At 39.0% G+C, this 21,254-nt stretch overlaps 1 protein-coding gene across 1 annotated transcript in view; it reads right to left on the bottom strand.

Annotated features, from left to right (window-relative positions):
• CDK6 (cyclin dependent kinase 6) overlaps window positions 1-21,254 on the bottom strand; it is a 131,303-nt gene that overhangs the window by 55,720 nt on the left and 54,329 nt on the right. Inside the window, exon 3 of the mRNA XM_026842612.1 lies at window positions 15,174-15,341. Within this exon, the coding sequence (XP_026698413.1) occupies window positions 15,174-15,341 (168 nt within the window). The remainder of the gene's footprint in view (window positions 1-15,173; window positions 15,342-21,254) is intronic.

The raw sequence follows: 21,254 nt of genomic DNA, 5'->3' as shown, positions 1-21,254 counted from the left end.
GTTTATAACATCTTCTGTCTGAAAATCTAATCAAAATATGGGACTCATTAATTTTTTGTAGGCTAGGTGAGGAGGGGCAGGAAGACATGAAGTGATGATGGAAGTAATATATTTTTTTGTTTTGCTTCATAAAACAGGTGTACAAAATCCTGTTTCCCTGAACAAGTCAAACAGGAGGACATAGTTTTCCCTAGGATTTATTCCAGACGTTCCACCCAGAAGCTCTCAGTTTTCTCAACTGTTTGCTGTATATGTTGCCACTGATGTCTCTGTGTGACTTGTGTGTGTGTATGTATTTGTGCACTGCTTCCCATTGCTTCTCTCATTCTCACAGATTTTGCTTCTCAAACATCACTGGCTCTTCTGCACTTCCATTCAAATTTCAGGCAAACCTGATCACCCACATAGCTTAGATTCCTAACTGGCCTTGCATATATATTGTGTATTTTGGGTGGTGTTTCTGATTATTTCAGCTATATTTTCCAGAAAAGTGCTTAATTGCTTTTACAGATTTATCTAAAACATACCACTGCTTTTACGCTTCAATTAGACTTCACTTCACTTGGAGCTGTCTCAGCTCTGCCCATAACTTGATGAAATCCTTGACAGTGATGTTCTTTTGACCCATCAAGAGCCCATACGGCAATGGTATCAGGATTGACTTGAGCTGGATTGACTTCAGATCTGAATACCATGTAGCTGTTTACATCTGAACTTGTCACCCTTGACAGTCAGTTGAAAGAAGTAAGTACTTTTAGAGTCTGATTTATCTGACCTAATTTAACTGTTTTCTTTAAGCTGAGATAACTCACTCTTCACTTTACTAATCACACTGCTAAGGAGATCTCCTTTGACTACTACAGGATACTTACAGGGCGGACTAGCTTAGAGTTAGATATATATACTTGGTCATATAAATCCCACTTACAGTATTTCTATTTCAGCAGATATTCATACAGCCTTCCCAGTCCCCTTATAGTTCTTCCTGCTTTCTCCAATTTCCTTTCAACTATTTCTCAGATATCCCCAAGAAGTGGCTTTTGTTTTTAACAATAATATGTTGTCTGGGACACAGGGACACACCTTGATAGTTTTATCCTAATTGGGAATGTATCACTACTGTTGGGATTCAAGAGGACTTTCTGCGAGAGAATGGCCATGTGAGAAATCCTGAGTGAGAACAAGACTGATAAGAGCCTCAGCCTGAGCAAGAATGTGTTAAGGATGTGACCCTGAATGAGGGAGGAGAAACAACGAGACAAACAACCCCCAGAAGGGGCTGGGACGGAAGAGGAAGTTCCCCAAGGCAGGAAGCCTGGCACGGCTGATGTGGCACTTCTTAGCCAGTCATAAGAAGGTTTAAAGCGCGGGCTAAGTTAACTGTCCAGTCTTGAGGACTTGCACTGCATGTTACCCACATGTGCGGGAGAACATTATAAAAGGGCTTTCTTAGTTGTAATAAACGGGCATTGCTTGTTCACATTGGTTGTGTGCGTGCTCAGCTCTCCCGCATCACTACTACAGTTTTTTCAACTGTCTTTTGGCAGCATGTATATGTATTTGATAGGTGCTCAGTGAGGACTGGCTGGACAATGCTGAGTTTACTATGGTATCTATCTGTTGGCTTCCCATTCACCACTCCATTTATTCAGATGAGCATTGGATCATAGTATTCTCTGTATTTCTTCAGTATTGATTTTTACCCCCTAATTTATCCTAGCTCTCTGGGACAATATCAATCCACCCCTTCTAAAAGCTTTTGCACGTGTTATAAGCTACTGAGCATTTTTAAATTAGAGATTATCACCAATTTTTCTTCAGAAAGATGTGAGCTCTTCCAAATTAGGACAGTTTCTGCATCAATCAATTGGTCTGAATCTCTCTGATTCCTGTCAGGAGAATTGTGGTCACTGGCAGATCCATGCAGTGTGCATGACATAAATGTAGATTATTAGCTCATACCTAGTCATAATGAATGCTGAGGCTCACTATAGCTTTAATGACTTCTATATGCTATCAGAGTATTATTATATGCTTATTCCAGTCCCTTTTGTGCTGTTCTATGAAGGTACACAGCTAAACTCCAGCTCTGACAGAAAAGTTTCAAAATTGGAGATTCCTGACAGAATTTTTCCCTTATGTTTGCAGGTAATTTGCCTGGGAACCCACACCTAGTGAACAATTACTTCATTACAATGTCTGTTATTGTCAAGCTTCTTGGTTACTTGCTTTCTGTATCTTCAGCCATCTCAAAAAATGGTCTACTCCTAACAGCTAATATTGACTGATGGGCTTCTCCTCCATGCCATGTGCATCACTGCTACTCTCAGTGATACTGTAGCAAGCTGGATCTATTTTTCTCTTAGGAAGAAACTTCTTTGCCAGGCACACGGCATATCCTGCACTTCTCTTCCATTTTCTCTGTGCCCTTCATTGAATAAATTCTTCCTTTAGTTGGAGCAGGGATTTCCCAATCCCAAAATGTGCAACAGTTTAACAAGCACAGCTGAATCTTTCACTGATACCTGTAGTTGTCACCTGCTGTTTCTCCCCACTCATTGTTGATTCTGTATCTCATCTTTAACTTCCAGACTACTACCATCTGCTAACCATCATTGTGTTATCCAAAGATGATACTAAATTCCACATGCCAAACAACTTTTCAATTCACATATCACGATGCTCTTGTCTGGGAAACTTAACTGACAGGGGATCATTCCAGCTGTCTCAGTGGATAAGCCATAAACATTCATCCTTCTGTAAACAACATGAAAGGAGAAAATAAAAATCTGTTGAGGATACACGTTTCTTTGCCAATATATTCCTCACAGTTCCACCAAGGGCCGCACTTGCAATCAGAACTTCACCAAGGCACTCAATCTGTCCTATCCTCAAACTTTCTCTCATACAAATGACAGTGAAGATACTGTAGAGATTTAAGCACCTCTAAATGTCTAAAGGGTTTTGCTATGTCTAAAAGCACCTCTAAACTATGTCTTAAGCACCTCTTAATGTCTAAAGCACCTCTAAAGGGTCTTGCTTAGTGGCGTAAGTTCCTTCCATACTACTGAGATCATCATCTAAGTTTCTGGTGTTCCTATGTCAATATTGCCATGGAACCGTAAGGTCCAAAATTTGTGCCCAGTATGAGCCAAAAAGGGTTTTGAAAGGGCTTTTGGAAAGGGATAGGTGAAAGGAGAAGAACTTATAAGAATCATTTCCAACACTGAAAATTAAAAAGTATTACTCTTTTGTTCACTTATACAGCTTTTCACCTGAAATCATTTTGCAATGTTGGTCAACGCATAAATAAACTTTCTGTAATAGGAACACAATGCTCCATACAGGTGGGTGGCTGTGCAGTTGACAGTTCTGTACAGCTGCAAGTTTCTTGTCTTTAGTGAAAAATGTCCCAGTTATAGATTGTGTGTGCAAGGTAAAAAACCCCTTTTCGAAGCAATTCACCATCCACTAGGCATTCTCTCTCCTCTTCTGCAGAACAGAATATATGTATTTTCAGATCATTTCTGCTAGGAATAAGGCTGTTAAAAATGTTTCTTTCAAAATCAGGTCATTTACCTTAAGCACAACAGATGAATCTGTGCAGAATAGGAGAAAGACATACTGTGCACTCCCTTTTCCACTAGCTATTCAACTTGTCCCAGCCAAAGACCGCTTGGTCTGAATTGCCTCTGAAGTTTTTTGGATAGTGAGATACTTTCCCCTGTTGTTTGGACCCACTCAACATTATCTACTGCTAACAGTCAAGGTGAAAAACAAGTACCACAGCATTAAGGGTACTATTTATTAAATGTAATAAACAATAATTCTTCTAAGATAAAGATATTAATTTTGGATGTTAATAGTAATTCAAAATAGGGTGCTGTCATTTTCTTCTGAATCTTGGGATAAAGCCCAAGAAGCAGCTGAAGGCACATCTCTGGCTCTACATATTTCTTAAAAACTTATTTATTCTTTCCTGCTGGTCAACAATGAACTAGCTGTTTACATGGCAGGTCTCCATGGTTACTATCTTGCATGGGGGGCACATGGTACAACTTATATCTTTGTTAAATCAAAAAAATATCTCCTGCTTCCTAAGCAGAAAGTCCCTACACTTGTTATTCCTCTTAAATCTACAACATGACCTCAGAACACAATCAGCATGAACTTGCAGATGGTTGTTCTCCCTCCTTTTTTGCATGAGAGTTTTCTCCTGTATTTGTGTTTACTAGATTCATTGCTCATGTTTTGTAATGCTAGTTGGTTTTTTCCTTTTTATCATCTGTTCTTTGTCACTCAGGCTCTGCAAATGATGAAAACTCTGATCCTGTTTCAAATCAATCTGAACTTTAAAAGCAAAAATGTACTGAGTCTTCAGATAGTATGCAGTCATTCCTTTTTTTTTCTTTTTCTTCTTTATTGGAAAGCTAGTACAAGATGCCTCTGTCATTATGATAGTTGTCCTGGAGAGCAGAACAACTTGCTGACTGCAAGCTCTTTGCCCACAAATCAGTTCTTCTGTGTTGATCACAAGTTTAAAGAGTATTTTCATAGACTGTATCTGCAGAACAACTTTGCCTTGCATTCATTACAGAGATAGCAAAATCCAAAGCAATCATTACTTTATCTTCTACTTTAGCTGTTTTGATTTGTACTTGAACTCTACAGACTCCATTTTCAAATTAATTTTTGTCCGTTTTGCAATGGACAACTTCTGTGTGCATTTCAGAGAAATTAGAAGTTTTATTTTCAAATCTCCTGCTTAAGTTTTTTAGCATGTCTCATTCAGTAACTAATTTATGACCTTTCTGCACATTTCATATAGCCAGTTATACATTTTAATAGACCAGTTTCAGCTACTGCTACTCATCTGTCTGACCGCCACTGCTTGTACCACCAAGGTCTGTCTTTCAGTCTGGAGGAATTTCCTGAACTATATTGGGAGGTTTTGGTATATACTAGTATGTCCTGGCTGGTTCTGAATTTTTGAAAAGTATTCTGCCGTCATCTTTCATGACACTTATATTTAACTGAATTACTTCTTAATCTTGGCACTGATGACATTTTTTCTGATTTTATAAACCAAACATAATATTTTTTTAAACTTACTTACAAATGCAATTTATCAGATCAGAATCTCCTTTTCCATTGTCTTTTAAACATAGAACTGTTCTCCTAGAGTTTCAAACAAGCAGATTCTGTGGCAGCTGTATCATCTTCTGATTACTTTCAATAAGAAAATATTCAATTTCTGTGGCAAATCTTACAGATCACCAGAGTGCCTTTGCCTTCTCTGCTTTACTTTGACTGCAAACCCCAGTCAGTACTAATGTGTCTTGTCAGGCTCTGTGGTGGCTGCGTGTTGTAAGAATGCAAGTGTCCTCAGGTGTCCCTCTCTTTCTCCTCTCTCTAGCTCTTAGGAGTATGCAAGCCCACTCAGATTGATGGTTGTCCTTAACATATGGCCTTATAGCAGATCTGAACAGCTGAGGCTGAGTATAAATTCTGAAGCATCATCAGAGCTGGGATACCTAGAAAGGCTACCAGAAGTGTTCCTTTGTGCTCCTTTTCCTCACCATTCATATAGAGCACAATGCTGAAGTCAGTTTCCCTAGGATTTTCAGTAGGCATTTGTATTATTTGAGCTGGGAAAATATAAGGCTGCAGGATGCATACTAAGTTAAAAAATGATAAACAGTCTCCTGACGGGTTCATTTTTACATCCAGATGTTCACTTTACTGCCACAGTAGCCTATGCTTCTGCTTACTTTCATCTGCTGATTTTTCAGCTCAAGTTCTTGTTGCAGGTTATTTGTGTTAGCCAGTTCCAAGTTTATCCAAGCTTTTCTGGCATCCCCTGTTTCATGGAAAGCCTTCTGATGAGATCTTCAGCAGTCAGGTTGGTTGTTGTTCACTGATGTGACTTGCCAGGTTCATCTCATTTCCAGATGGGGAACGTTGCAACCAGACTTCCCACTCCATCTGGACTTTTTCAACTTGCTGTCCCAACAAAGATCCCCTTTTTGCCTTCAGATCATCTTTCGTCCCTATTTGGGAAACTTCCAGGTTGTATTTTCACTTCTTTAGTGGAGTGCCTCTCTGGTTTATATCTCATTTTAATTATTTGTGCTCGCATGCTAGCCTTTATCTGAACTGTAGCCTCCTTTGGTTTATGAGACCATCTTCATTATTTGCTCCATCTCATCTTAATAAAGCTAACTAGCTCAACCTTTCTTTCTTTGGAACATGATTTTGTTCTGACATTTATGCCAATCCATCTGACCTGCTGAAAGCTGTTTCTGTTCAGGGTGGAGTTCATGAAGTGCATCTCTTTGATAAAGCTGACTATATAATGTACATGAAATCTTCAAGAGGTGAATACAGACAACTGGAATAGACTGCCTCAGTGATCAAGATTTGCCAACGGCATCACAGACGTTCATCAAGCTCGCTCTCAAAACTGGTTATATTGCTTGCCTGCATTTGTCTTACTGTAGGCTGCTTCAGAATCTCCCTACTTGTTTTCTAATTTCCTGTCTAAAGTTATTTAAACCCAGTTTAAACTAACTAGTTCTCATGCCACCATTGTTTTTTTAACCCTTCCTGATTTTTTTAGATATCAATTATATCTACTCTCATGATTAATTTTGTTAAATTAAGTCAGGTTCTTTTTGCCTTGCAGGAAATAGTGTCCTGCCTTCCCTGATCGCTGGACAGAAATCGTCTTTCCCCATGCCTGTTCCTGTTCAAAATCATCTCTCAATTACAGAGAAACTGAACAGCTCACAGTATTCTAGATGAGGTCTGATCAACTACTATGTGTTGTGGCATCAGTATTTTCTTACTTCTAATGAAAAATCTTAAACCTAACAGTTTAAATTTCCATTTGCTCTTTTCATGCATCTAAACAGTGACTCCTAGCATGCTTGTGATCTCTGCAGCTTCTTACCAAGGTATTTGTAAGATCCCGAAAACTGAAGAATTCACCTTGTATGTCAGTAATTCTTTAACATATTTTCCTCTGGATTTATCCACTTAATTCTAGAAGATGGGAAGTCTAGAGAAATCTAGTTTAATTCATTGGTGTCCTATAATTTACTGAAATCTGGATAATCTAGGCATACTGTCCATCCACTGTTTATCAAATGAATTATCTTTTCATGTTTTGTGGGGATGTATGTATACAGCAATATGTAACTGATTTCTCTAATGCAGGGAGCCAACAACAAGGCTTTGACCATCTGCTACCATTCAGCATATAATAACAAAGAATATAATGGAGTTAAATTAAGAATGGGAAATTGAAGGCTGGACATCAAGGAAACTTTCTGAGAGTGATTATATAGAGGTTTTGGAACAGGCTCCCATGGGAAGAGATGGAATCCCTATTTGTTGGCACAATTAAAGTTAACATGGGCAAAATATTAGAAATGACATAACAGAAAACAATCCTGCCTGATTCACGAAAGGACCGGATGATTGCACATCTCTTCTGCTTTTGAGCTCTAGAATTCCACACCAGCAGCTCTGAACAAGTACTAAATATTGTTAGGCTAAGAGAAATTTCCTTGTGTGTACCTGTATAAGGGAATTTTCAGAAATACCTTCTACAGCAGTTTAGCCAGTGTGTGGAGAAGATTTACGGATACTTCCCTGCTGATGCAAAAACATGCCAACAACTCATTTTTATTATATATTAAGCCCTAAGAGCATTTCCATCAGCAGGGTACAGACACCTGCCTTCACTCTGGAATAGCATAAACTCCAAGGACAGCATGCTATTTTCTCTGCTCCTCTTCCTTTGGCTGTTCAAGTGAGAGACAGGCCCGTGCCTGCCTACCCTGTGTGCTCTGATAAGAGCATAACCTGAGGCTGTATTTTAGTGTTTCAGGATGGTTTAAAATTATGTGGGAACAGTTTTGTAAATACACAGGGAGAGACCTTGTCAAACAATCAAATTGTTTTTACAATCCAACCCACTCAATTATCTCTGGGAGTATATGTAAAAACAGACCCGCTTAAATCAACAGAAAAATAGTACAAAGAAGATGTAAATCACTGGGTGGGGGAAACGCACCACATATTTTTATATATGAAAACAGAAGATAGAAGTACAGTCACACAATAGCAGGATGCTCTTTTATAGTATAGAGAAAATACACAGTAGTAATTTTTTGCCTTTCTTTTTCTTTTTTTACATCCTCCCCCCATTTTTTAGCAGATTAAGCACAGCTTGTTCCTTATAAATTTAGTTCTACATCCTAAAGTCCATTCACCAGATATTTCTAAGAAAACTGTTAGTACTGTACTATTACTAACAATATCTACTGTATCTTCTTAAGTGAAAGAGAAGGAAAATAAAAAGAAAATAAAAAATAACATTCCATTTAATCTTCACATCAACATGTGAAGGTCTATTTGCACTGAGTACATTTTTCTTGCACCAATGGAACTGTACTGCTGCAAAATAATAATGAAATTTCACCCAGAGTTGAAAGGGGAATGCCTCATAAAAACAGAATTAAGAGGAACCTAAGTAGAATTATTTGGTGTCAGATTTAAAACAAAATAAAAAGCTTTTCTTCCAGTGCAGAAGTTAACTGCAGCCCAAAGTATAATGGTTCAAAAAGTAAATAGATTAATTTATGAGGCATGGGTACTTCAGTAATTATTACAGACAATGATCCAGATACAACTTCCAGCACTGGAAACTGCTAAACTTCTGATTGCTGAAAGCTGGTTCTTACTCTCCTTCCTAAGCACCCCTCTGTTGGACATTATCCTTTGATAGTGCACACAGTCAACCTTTGGTCCAGCCCAACAGAAAGTTCCTTTGTTCTGATAGGAACTGTGCTCAAAGTTGTACCTTTTTTCCATCTTTCCACCACCAGCACAAGGTAAATTTATTTTGCAAGGTTGCACTGGTGCACTAAACATGCTCAGCTCAGTGTGGACAAATTATGTCATCACATGATATATATTCTAATGTTTACAGCTCTGAAAAGGAGTTTTCTGGCACAGAAAATATTCTCATGGGGAGCCAATTTGCTTGTTTACTGTGAAATAATTTACTTTCTTTGAAAGATTAAAAGATAGGCTTTTCATGGTTCATGATAACCCTGGGCCTGAATCAGAGCAGAGGGTTGCATTCCCTGCATTCCTGACAGGTCTCGAGGGTGAGTTGTGGCATCAGCTGCAGAGTAACAGCACAAAGCCCTGAACGCAGGCCTTGGCACTGGGAGGGGAAAAAATACTTTAAACATCGATACAGATATCCTTAGAAGTTTTCTCAAAGTGGGATACAGTAAGAGCCTTAAATGAACCGGTAACTGGTTCATCTAACATCTTCAAAACAGCATAGTTGTGAGGTTTTGAAAAACATTTCCGCCTTTGAGTTAGTTTAGTTATTCAAGTCCTCAGCTGAAGACTTCAGATGTGGTTTCATAACTGACTCCAACAAATCTAAGACTGTGGTGTCTACCGAGTGGATGACCCCGTCTTTCTGTTCACCCTCCCTTGTTTGTCAGTGCTTTCACTCCTGTGGCTGTGCAGTGATTTGCATCTGCTAATCCACCTGAAAACGAGTAACGACTTTTTATGGGGCTCTTTTGCAGTCAGCCTGCAAGGGCACGACCACTAATGCCGATGCAAGGGAAGTGATGGGGGCATGTGGTCAAAAGCAGGACCATCCTTTCAGCAGCAGTAGAAATGTCACATTTACTTATGCTGACTGTGAAGTATCACCCTTAAAATATTATCTCTAGGATGTGTTTCTGAAAATAACAACCTTGCCCTAAATCCTTTGTCTCTCTATGAGAGCAGCTAGTACTGCTTTTCCAGACAAGTCTTAACAACTTTAAAGTTTCTTACGATGAGCAACAAAAATTAATAGTCAGTTTTGAAAATTATCCTATATGATCATAATGCAGATGAATAAAAGAAACTTCTATTCTAATTTCCTAACTCTGTCCACGTGAATTTCTGCATTGCCCTTTGATAAGATTGTGACATTGAGCAATCTGTTTTTTCATTGTTATTTTCATACAAATCTGATCCCTCTTAGTGAACATCTGATCTGAGTGAAGTCAATGTAAATATATATTGAAATGTTTTTAGTCAGCTGCAGACCTTACTATCAATGTGCTGATAATGATTCTTATTCTTAAGATGGCTCTGGAGATAAATGACTCATTTTATGTGATGGAAATAACTTTCCTATAGGGTGTTTGGGAGGATGCAATAAAGATTTCTTTAGCTATCCAGATGTTAAAATATCAGAGAAATTCACTTGTTTCTTCACAAAGCCAATTACAGGGACTTTTTATGCAGAACTCTGTGTTACTAGGAAAGACAGATTTTCCCTAAATAAGCCAACCAATTTAATCATACTGCATTCCTAAATAGCCACAACCTTTCATCAGCAGCATTGACAAGGTCAACAACACATATTTTGATCCTCTGGATGTCTGTCTGTAACTCATTTTCCTTTTCAGGGCCATTTGGGTGGACTGGAGAAATGCACCATGAAGAAAGAAGTGGAGGTTGGGGCTCAGATCTAAGGTGATGTGCTTCCTCACAACAGTGAAGGCTCTGTGCGTACCAAAACAATGTCACTTCTACCTGTCAGAGGAAGGAAGATTTATGCTCTTAACAAATTATGTGTGAGATAAAATCTAATGTCACTGTACTGACTCCATTAGGGCACTCTAACACAGCCCAGGTTTTGACTTTGCTTCACCAGAGGCAGGTGCTTGATTCATTTCCATTGGTCTACTCCTATGTTTGATGTCAACCGCAACCTTTAAGGTAGATTGCTGAACTGGGTCCATTTAGGGATGCCGAATGCATCCCAGGTTAAAGCTGTACTGCAACAGACTCCAGGTCTGCTGGAACATATCCAAAATAGGAATGGACTCTGCAAGGTGCATTACACACAAATAAATATGTGAATTTTGGGAAGCATAGTATCAAGAAGAGATGGCCATAAAAAAAAAGGGGGGAAAAATCCCCCAAAAGAAGGCAAAGCAAAAGAAAGTTCTTTGACTGTGCTCCCAGTTGTCATATTAGCTCAGATGAGAGTTTGCATTCACATTATTTACTAACAGGTGGCATTTATTAGAAAATTACAATGCAACAGTGGGCAGAAAACAGGAAAGCACTCGTTTCACTTTGGAAGAGGGTTTTTCTATCTTTTTTTCATGTTGTTTTTGTTGCTGTAACTAATTTATATATTTATTTTTACAAAGTAAGCCCAGTTAGCGAAAATTATTTTATGCTCCCTTGCTACTATACCAACAAAATGAAATCCAAGTTCCTGCATGATGTGACATGTAAACCATTTGTGCTCAAGTGACTGCCAGAAATGGATGGAAAGTTTTTATCCTGAAGGAACACTCAAATAAAATGCTAGCATAATCTAAAATTATTCACTGACAGTCACTGCAGGATTTTTTGTATCTTCTCTTTTTGTCAATTTAGCAGTCTAATATTCAAGAGCTTAGAGCATCAGCAGAGAAAGTGTTTTCCCTTCTCATGTTCAGTAAATCTGAAAACAAGTGTTTTTTTTTAAAAAAAGGAAGACATAAACTAATTTTGTTTGCATTTCATGGGAAAAAAACCCATCAGTAATGCTGCCATCTAAGGTAAAGCACACATGTTTTCAAAGAAAGTATTATGAATGTGTTACAAACACTAACATTTTGCCGGTTTCACTCAGATCCTGATGAAGGTCAGGTTTTAAAAGCTGGACAGCCTCAGCTCCACCTAGATGCTGTGATCACAACTGCGTGTGCTTATCTCAGCATTCTCATGTGCCATGATTCAGCTTCATTTCCTTTCTTTAAGGCAGTTCGAAGTCAATAAAAATACATAAATGGCTTATTTCTTCTTCATAATACTTCACATTTTCCAGACACCCACTTGCTCCTTTGCTCAGAGAAAGTTAGAACTGAGTGTCCATTTTTCGACACCAGGAAAAAAAGTGACAGTTCATTAGCTTTTGCTATCAAACTCTAAAATTACAGTCACTTCAATACACCTCCTCCATCCTATGGAGCTTCTCTGTTATCACAAAGTCTATTCAAAATTTCCCCAAGAGCCAAGACCAACGCTTGAAAAAGAGTCTAACTTTGTAGGAAATCAAAAGCATCCCCTATTATCCACCATCTGAGACACTCCTGCCCGACCTCATTCTTTCTAGCACTGTTATTTCAGACCTGTATCAGTTCTCAGTCTGACTGGGAGTAGCAATCTCCACTCTGTCTCCCCCAAGCCTGCGTAACATTAGTTTGAATCCTTTATTCATTCACTGACAGAAACATCAAGAGATATCTCTAAATGACAGAAATATACCCAGACAACTGATCTGCCAGAAGGATTCTGTGGAAAAAACTGGCTCTCAGAGAGAACTCTGCTTTGAAGTTACCATTTGCAACACCCCGAGTACTTGGGTTGGATCAGTTTTTACTGGATTGCTTTCATGGTAAACTCTTTTTGCCCCACCTGAAGAGTTTCTTTGTGAGCAATGAATAAGGATGCATCTTGGAAATGATCTGATACTTCAAAAAGTGATTCTTGTAGTTTATCTTGCAGTAAGCTCTTCTGAAGGAAATGCTGCAGAGCCCTTGTATTGATCACAATGATAGCACATGCAATGTGCCTTTTATCACCGGGCTGTCTGCATTATCACTTTTCAATATAACTCTGAAGTAAATTCTTGCAAGCTATTAATCGACATATGTGTTGATATATGCTGTCTTTTATAAAGCAACATTTTTTTCTGCAAACACTTCAAAACAAAGCTGGTCCTGCTGAAGTCAATGAAGGTTTACTCACTGCCCGGTGATGAACTGCAATTTAGACTATTTTGGGAACAGTAAAGTCAAGAATATCTTTATGTTTAAAAAAGAGGAGGTGGTTGGTTATTTTTAAGTTTTGTTTCCTGTACTGTGTTTTAGTGGAGGAAAAATAAAGAAGAATTTGCACACCAAAGCAACTAACCAAAGGTAAAAGTTACATTCAGAAGAGGAAAACTGATGGTCTCTTGTCAGCTAATACACATTTAGTAAAAGTTTTTAACCAGCACTCAGTCTGTAGGAGCAATGAAGACTAACATTTAAAACCATACCACATTATCACATTGTAAGCAACACACCCCTATAGGTTTCTACATACCAGACAAGAGCTGATTTTGAAGGTGTTAAACACTAAGTGTTTTAAAACCAATACATTTTTAACTTAAAAAACCCACGGTCATAGCTGTTTGGGTTTTTTAAGTAAGAAAACAATGATACACTAAGTTCTAGGTGTGAAAGCCTTTCTTCATGTCTATGGTCATATACTTTATTTGTCATTGGTCACTGATTAATTCAATTTTTTAAATACTCTTTAGCATAGCTGCAACAATTGAATACTTGTGCAAAACCAGTACAAACTTGCATGTGGCCGATCTCTTGGTCTGAACAACTCTTATTCACAGCAGTGCTAGGGGTACTAGCTAATGGGTTTTGAAACATGATTTCTAGCATGCAAGTATTAGATACTTGGGCATAGTTATATCCTTTGTATAGCAATTCTGGAAATGTTCTCTTTCAAGCAGGTCTTGGTATGCTTGCCTCAGTAGGTACACTCTACTTCGGGGTCTTTGGATCTTCCTTCCTATGAAGACTACACGATCATGGACAAATTCCTGCTCAGTTCTGTAGATATTTTTTCCTCATTTTATACAAAACTTTTAAAAATGCCCTGCTGGAAGCCTTACAACACTGAAAATTTAGCTTAAAGAATTTTATGGATCAATAGAAATACTCACTGAAGCTGTTACTGGCTGATAACTGGGAAATGAAAAATCACAGAAATTCAGGAACAACCCTTCTCTCCTTTTCTTCAAGGCTCTGTTTTGAGTTACAACATGATCAATCCTCACTGACCTCAGCAGAGAGATTCTTTCAGCTTTGGATTAGGCTACATCCTACAGGCAATGAAAAAAACCGGCCCCAAAACACAAGTTCACAAATGCTTCATGGGATGAGGATACTCTCCTATGTTTAGCAAGATGTTGCTTCCTGCCTTCATTCACACTGAAGCTGGAATCCAGGATGGCATAGTTACATCACACAATGAGGGAAGCCTCTTACAGTAACTAATAATAACAATGGATTGCCTTTTATCAAGGTGAGACAGGCTAATTTCTACAATATTATGTAAAATGCAAAGTGGACTCCTTTCGGTTTCTTTTCTCAGCAGTTCTCCCTTTAAGTGATACTGCCATGGCAGTTGTGATACTCAGAATAGAAAATAGAGACAAAAAACTTAATGAGCAGGCAACAAAACCAAATGACACCCAACATGCATGCAGCGCGGTTACTCTTCAATACACTCGAGATGCTGTGCCAAGCTAACAGCAGCTGATTCTGGGGGCAGGGCCAGCAAGCGTGGAAATGGGGTCAAAAAATGAGGAGCTGGCAGAGCTTTTCTACCAGCATTAATGCATGAGAGGGCCAGACCTTCTGGGAGTGAGATCATGTCTGAGCCAAGGACAACCAGGAAAGCTGCTGGGAGAGGGGCAACAGTGGCAGGGGGCCTAGAGATACTGGAGGTGCCCTCTAACAGTTGGCTTGGGAAATAGCTGTGATTTTGGCTGTCAGGTCCACTTGAGCTGCCTCCAGCACAGCCCTATTTGGGATCATTCAATAACATATGGGAATAAGCATTGAACCCATATTCAGAGAGATGGAAAATCAGAGGCATGACAGTGTGACATTTTCACAAGTATCTGTGTATTTTTTCAGGCAAGATACTTGGAGATCAGCAAGAGTTTTATCTTAAAATAGGTACTTCAGAAACTTTTACTATACTTGTCTGGCTTAGTGTGCAAAAGAAGTCAGTACCACAGCAGAGGCTAGACTGATGGAGTTTCATAAAACTAGCACATACCTATCCTTTGGCAACCAGTTATGATTTAACTTAGAACCAGTAATCAGTAATTGATTACTTGTACAAAGTAACCACCACAACTTCAACGTGGCGTGAAAGAAATTGCTTTTGGAGACATAGGTAACTGCAAAGATGGCTTTAGAAGCTGCATTATAATATGCGATAAAATGCCAGGAACAAAAAGAGGAAAGAACATGGCTGCATTATAAGAAAAATAGAAGCCTCCAGAAACTTACCACTGAGGTAAGAGCCATCTGAAAACTGTAAATTCGCGCAAGTCCAAAGTCAGCTAACTTTATCTGCCCGCTGCTGGTTACAAGGATATTTTGGGGTTTCAGGTCCCGATGCACCACACGATGTGAATGCAGAAAATCCAGTCCACGAAACAGCTGAAGCATCATATCCTAAATATAAAGAAGAAATCAATATTCAATTATCAAGACAAAATAGTAAACAAGCAAACTCCCTGTCATAATCTGCAAAACCATTTTAATAAATATTGGTTTAAATATATGCACAGGAGATAAAAACAACTATTAATATAAAATGGACAGGATGTTGCTAAAACTAGCTGACTTGAACAGGTGTCCTTATCAAGTTAATGTATTGTTTCTAGTTCAATTATTTGAAGTTGATTGATAGAAGTATAAAGACTTGTCAACATACTTAAAAGAAATAGCAAAAACATGTCTGTAAATCCCAGGACAACTTCAAAAGAATACTGTCCAAGTAAGAAGAACACATAGCAGCTTTTTACTCTTTAAACCACACTCTACTTTGCATCTCACAAGTTTATCCTTTGTCCTGCCCCAGTGAAATGAAATTTTATCATTCACTTCAAAAGGCACAAGGATCTGTTTCAATCAGAAAAGCTGTTTAAATCACAAATTCACCAAGATTTAATGTTGTAGAGGGAAAAAGTTTACTTGGCAAAAACCTGTTGTATGGAATTTACTGAATAGGGCAGAAACTACTTTTAGATCAAAGTAAGCACTAAATCAGTGCAATAATCATAAGTAACAGTTCTCATTTTGCTTTCTATTTTGTTATAGTGATGCAATCGTCTATGACATTTCCACAGCCAAAGAAACTATTTTGTCTGTACTCATGTTTTCACATTAATCTTAGTAATGTGAAAGGAATGAACCAACAGACTCAAAACTAAATACTAGAAATCCCCTGAATTCCAAATTAGAAGGATGCTGTCAACTTGAAAATTATATTTGCAAAACAGGCAGTTACAAGAAGATGCTGCAACAAGTAAGAAACAAAAGGGATAAAGAAAAAGTTTAGTTTCTGTATGCACGTGACTTGAGTTCATGAAACTCCAGCTCTGTGTTTTTACTGATGACCTATGCCCTTCCATAAGCTATGCAGCAGGGTGTCCACCAATCCTGTTATTAGAAACCAAAACAATCTTGGAGAGGTGGATGGCATGAAATATGAGAAAAGGGAAGAAGGATAAATTGAAGTTGGTTGCTTTTATTCTTCTCTATGGACTTGGGCATGTTTCAAGTAAATATTCAAGGCATGCTATTAAAAGGAATGATACCTGAAAATGGGTTTACAAACAGCTCAAAACATTCAACTTGATAATACTGCTTTAGCTGGATGCATTTTAAAGATATACTTTATAGACGTAGCTATATAATTTAATACAAAATTATTATTTTCAGGAAATGTTCCCTGATCATTTCTACAGAAAGTATTAGAAAAGGTATAGATATTGAGGCTGGAAGCTCTAATCTAACCTCTGATAAAACATGGCCATTTCTATATATAGTCTATAACTCTGCCAAACAGTAGTAACAGTGGGCTGCTCATAAAGTAGTCAGTTTTTGTTTGAAGACCCTGATGGTGGAGATATTACTATGGAACTACGGATTCTGTGACAGCATTTAATTATTATCACCTCTGAAGGATGGTGGTAAACTGAGAACCCCATTCCCTGTTAGCTGATGCCTTTTATTCCCTTTGCTTCCCCAGGAAAAACTGAGATCCGATAATTTTGATAGCTAGTATAACAGGGTTTGCACTTTAAAAACCAATACACAAAGTGTACTGAATCCTCTTGTATTTATATAATTTCCTTCGCAGTTTAGAAATGTGGGGAAGAGCTAGGACTACAGCTCTGTAGGTTTCATTCATCAGTAGAATTAATACATGTCATATCTGCTCATTCTGTGCTACTGTAATTTAAATCAAATCCCAAGAGGTTTTGGATTAGCCTTGCAGATGTAAAGAACACACCAAGAACATTTAAACACATGGTTATCTTATGTATGTACTTAATGGCTTCACTGAATTTGGGCCCCATGCTTTTTATTTCAGGTAGACATCAGATAAAATAAGAAAATAATTTCAATAAATTAAGGATTAGTCAGTAGACCCTGGTGAGTCCTTTTAGTGACATTCCACATCCTGCTCATTGTCAAGTATGCAAACTCATTTCTGCAGTTACCAAACATATCAAGAATATTTTTTTTTCCTACAACTGATGCTGGGTTTTTGACTTTCTTCTTCAATTGCTCTGCTTAGCTGCAAGTTGCAAGCAATGTCTTCATTTTTAAATTCAGAGCCTTCTTTCAGGCACAGGTAGAAAAAAGAAAAAATTTGCAAATAGAAACAGGTATATCTTTGTCTCCCTGCATAGGACTCAAAAGATTAGTATCATTTACTGAAGTTCTCTTCACACACAAAAAATGAGATGTGCTGCAGAAAAGAGTATGAGGAAAGTGCAAATTTAAAAGGTATTAGAAAACAAAACAAAACAAAACAACCTGGGGAAAAAAGTGCTGTGTCTTCTTCCAGGAAATTCAGAGTTAGTCCATACAGCCTATTCTCTAGTATTCATTTTGGACTGTTGATGATGGTCTTTTGCTATTACTTATTACTTACTATTACATATATGAATATATTTCAGTTCAAAATTATCTTGGAAGAACAGCCCAAAGATTCATGTGTGTAAAGAAGGGCACTTTGATGTAAAAAGACCATTTACTATTTGTGATTTATTATTATTCTTTTTTTTTTAAGTTCTCGGCCAGTTAGAATAAGAGTATAAAACAAAATCGCATGACATAGCTTATTATTATGCACTTTAAATACAGAATACTAAATTGCACAGCTCAGAATTTGATATTTCTTTGCACAAATAGATTTTCAATAGGAAAGCAAACAACAGAGAGGGCTTTTAAATGACTTTTTTATCCATAATGAATGATTAATTTTGTGCTGTACATAGGCCTAGTCAAAAGCCATTAGGCCTCACATTTTGAAAATTACTTCATATTCAGTCAGCCACTTACAAGAAATATCAGACTCAGTCTGGGCTGTATGTTTTCATAATATCCAAAGACACTAACCTTTGCTAGCAAATTGGATAAAGGCTGTAAACATGCACAAGCCAGATCAGTAGCTAATGAAATCAGGGTAATTCCACTCATCTGATGGAAATGCATCATTGTTAGTGAGGATTACCCAGCACTATCTCAGTTTCCAAGATCTAGAAATAACTGCAAGAGTCCTCATGTGCCTCAAGGATTAGTTTGTTCTATGTCTGCTTTTTCCTTAGAAATTTTCTGTGGTAGCTAGGCATACCACACTTTGAAATTGCAGTTAAAATTGTATTTCAAAAGTTAATTGAAAAGTGATCAATTCTATTTGACAAACAAGAAGATACATGCCTTAGCAGATCTGAGGAACAAGCTCCAATGGGTCATGATCAAACTTCTACTGATGTCTATCAGATGCTCTTTGGACATTGTATGTTTACAAACATGGACACAGAATAACACCTGTTGTTTCAGATTAGAGATTTTTGCCATGCTTCTAATATCACAAAACCTATGATGGTTGTTGCGTGAATTGAAGATATGTACATTATTCCACTGTGATTACTTTCAGATAATCGTGGCTTTACAATGTTTTTCCTTTTCAGCCTACATATTCAATGTGCTCTATGCACAAATCTAAAATATTTATTCGTAACTCAGTTGAAAACTGAGCTATTTTTGGATGCAATGAACAAATACACTATCCTTAGAGGCAAATATGTAGCTTTAATTTTGTAAAAGCCTCCTAATGGAAACAGTTAGCAAAATTTGTTATGGAAGTGCTGCATCTTTTGCATCTTCCACCATATATGGTATCAGTGATAGCATTGCTCAGCCTGATTATTTACTGAATTTATCAGCACTGAATGTCAGGACCAAATTGCGACAAACTTCTCAAGCAATACCATATTATGTCATGAGTCTCAATAATACACAGAAATATGTCCTGCATATTCTGCCTCCGGTGTCAGCAAGGATGAGGATAGTCTTGGGTTAGGCTGAGCAGCTGCTGTTGTTGCCTCTGCCAAAGGCAGGCTTCATGGCTCACATTTCCCGACCCAGGGGCAGCAGAAGAAGAAAGCCTTGATTTCCTATAGGCTTTTGTCTCCTCCTTGTCCTATCCACTCTGACTCTACACTTCGCTGACCCCTCTTAACCCTCCTCCAGCGTCTGATCCATAATTCCTTTCCAAGCCATTGGTTTTCAAAATACAACTCTGATTCTTTAAGAATCACCCACCATCTTGACTTCCAGCTAAGATACCTGTCAATTGCCTGCAGTAATTTACTTGTTGTTTAAGACCTGCCACATTCTCTGGAGTATTCTGTCTGCCTAATCCAAAAGAAAATGGCATGGCTGTCGACCAAATAATTCAAGTATCTACGCAAAGAAAACAGAAAGTAGGGAGCTGGTTTGGGTGTTGGTGCCCAGGTGCTGGCAGCCGGGGCTGCAGGGGCCTCTGTCAGGGAGACCAGGGGCTGCCCCGTGCCAGACACAGTCAGCTCCAGACGGTTCCAGCTGGCTCCAACAGACCCACCGCAGGACACAGCTGGGCCTGTCAGCCAAGGTGGTGGTGCCTCCATGAAAACGTATGTAAGAAAGGATAAAAAAGGCTGGAGGGAAAGAGGAGGAGGGAACAAAAGGAATGAAAAACAGCACAGGGAATACCAAGGCGAGAGGAGAAAAAGGAGGTACTCCATGATGGAGCAGATATCCACACTGCAGCCCATGGAGGACCTGCATTGGAGCAGATATATTCCTGATGGAACTGCAGTCTGTGGGGAGGACATCTGCTGCAGCAGGCAGAAAGTGTGAGGTGGAAGGAGTGGCAGAGAGGAGCTCATATGGACTAAGCACAACCCCTCACACCCTGTGCCCGGTGCTGCTAGGTGTGGGGAGAGTCAGAGTGATGTGGAGCCTGGAAAAAACACAGAGGAAGGTGTTCTTTGAATGCTTGCCCTTCCCGCACCTAGCAGCACCGGGCACAGGGTGTGAGGGGTTGTGCTTAGTCCATATGAGCTCCTCTCTGCCACTCCTTCCACCTCACACTTTCTGCCTGCTGCAGCAGATGTCCTCCCCACAGACTGCAGTTCCATCAGGAATATATCTGCTCCAATGCAGGTCCTCCATGGGCTGCAGTGTGGATATCTGCTCCATCATGGAGTACCTCCTTTTTCTCCTCTCGCCTTGGTATTCCCTGTGCTGTTTTTCATTCCTTTTGTTCCCTCCTCCTCTTTCCCTCCAGCCTTTTTTATCCTTTCTTACATACGTTTTCATGGAGGCACCACCACCTTGGCTGACAGGCCCAGCTGTGTCCTGCGGTGGGTCTGTTGGAGCCAGCTGGAACCGTCTGGAGCTGACTGTGTCTGGCACGGGGCAGCCCCTGGTCTCCCTGACAGAGGCCCCTGCAGCCCCGGCTGCCAGCACCTGGGCACCAACACCCAAACCAGCTCCCTACTTTCTGTTTTCTTTGCGTAGATACTTGAATTATTTGGTCGACAGCCATGCCATTTTCTTTTGGATTAGGCAGACAGAATACTCCAGAGAATGTGGCAGGTCTTAAACAACAAGTAAATTACTGCAGGCAATTGACAGGTATCTTAGCTGGAAGTCAAGATGGTGGGTGATTCTTAAAGAATCAGAGTTGTATTTTGAAAACCAATGGCTTGGAAAGGAATTATGGATCAGACGCTGGAGGAGGGTTAAGAGGGGTCAGCGAAGTGTAGAGTCAGAGTGGATAGGACAAGGAGGAGACAAAAGCCTATAGGAAATCAAGGCTTTCTTCTTCTGCTGCCCCTGGGTCGGGAAATGTGAGCCATGAAGCCTGCCTTTGGCAGAGGCAACAACAGCAGCTGCTCAGCCTAACCCAAGACTATCCTCATCCTTGCTGACACCGGAGGCAGAATATGCAGGACATATTTCTGTGTATTATTGAGACTCATGACATAATATGGTATTGCTTGAGAAGTTTGTCGCAATTTG

Source organism: Athene cunicularia (genome assembly GCF_003259725.1).
Source record: "Athene cunicularia isolate RWA chromosome 2 unlocalized genomic scaffold, athCun1 chr2_part1, whole genome shotgun sequence".
Taxonomy (NCBI): Eukaryota; Metazoa; Chordata; class Aves; order Strigiformes; family Strigidae; genus Athene; species Athene cunicularia.
The sequence above is the reverse complement of the archived record's forward strand: the minus strand, read 5'-3'. Positions and strand labels throughout refer to the sequence as shown.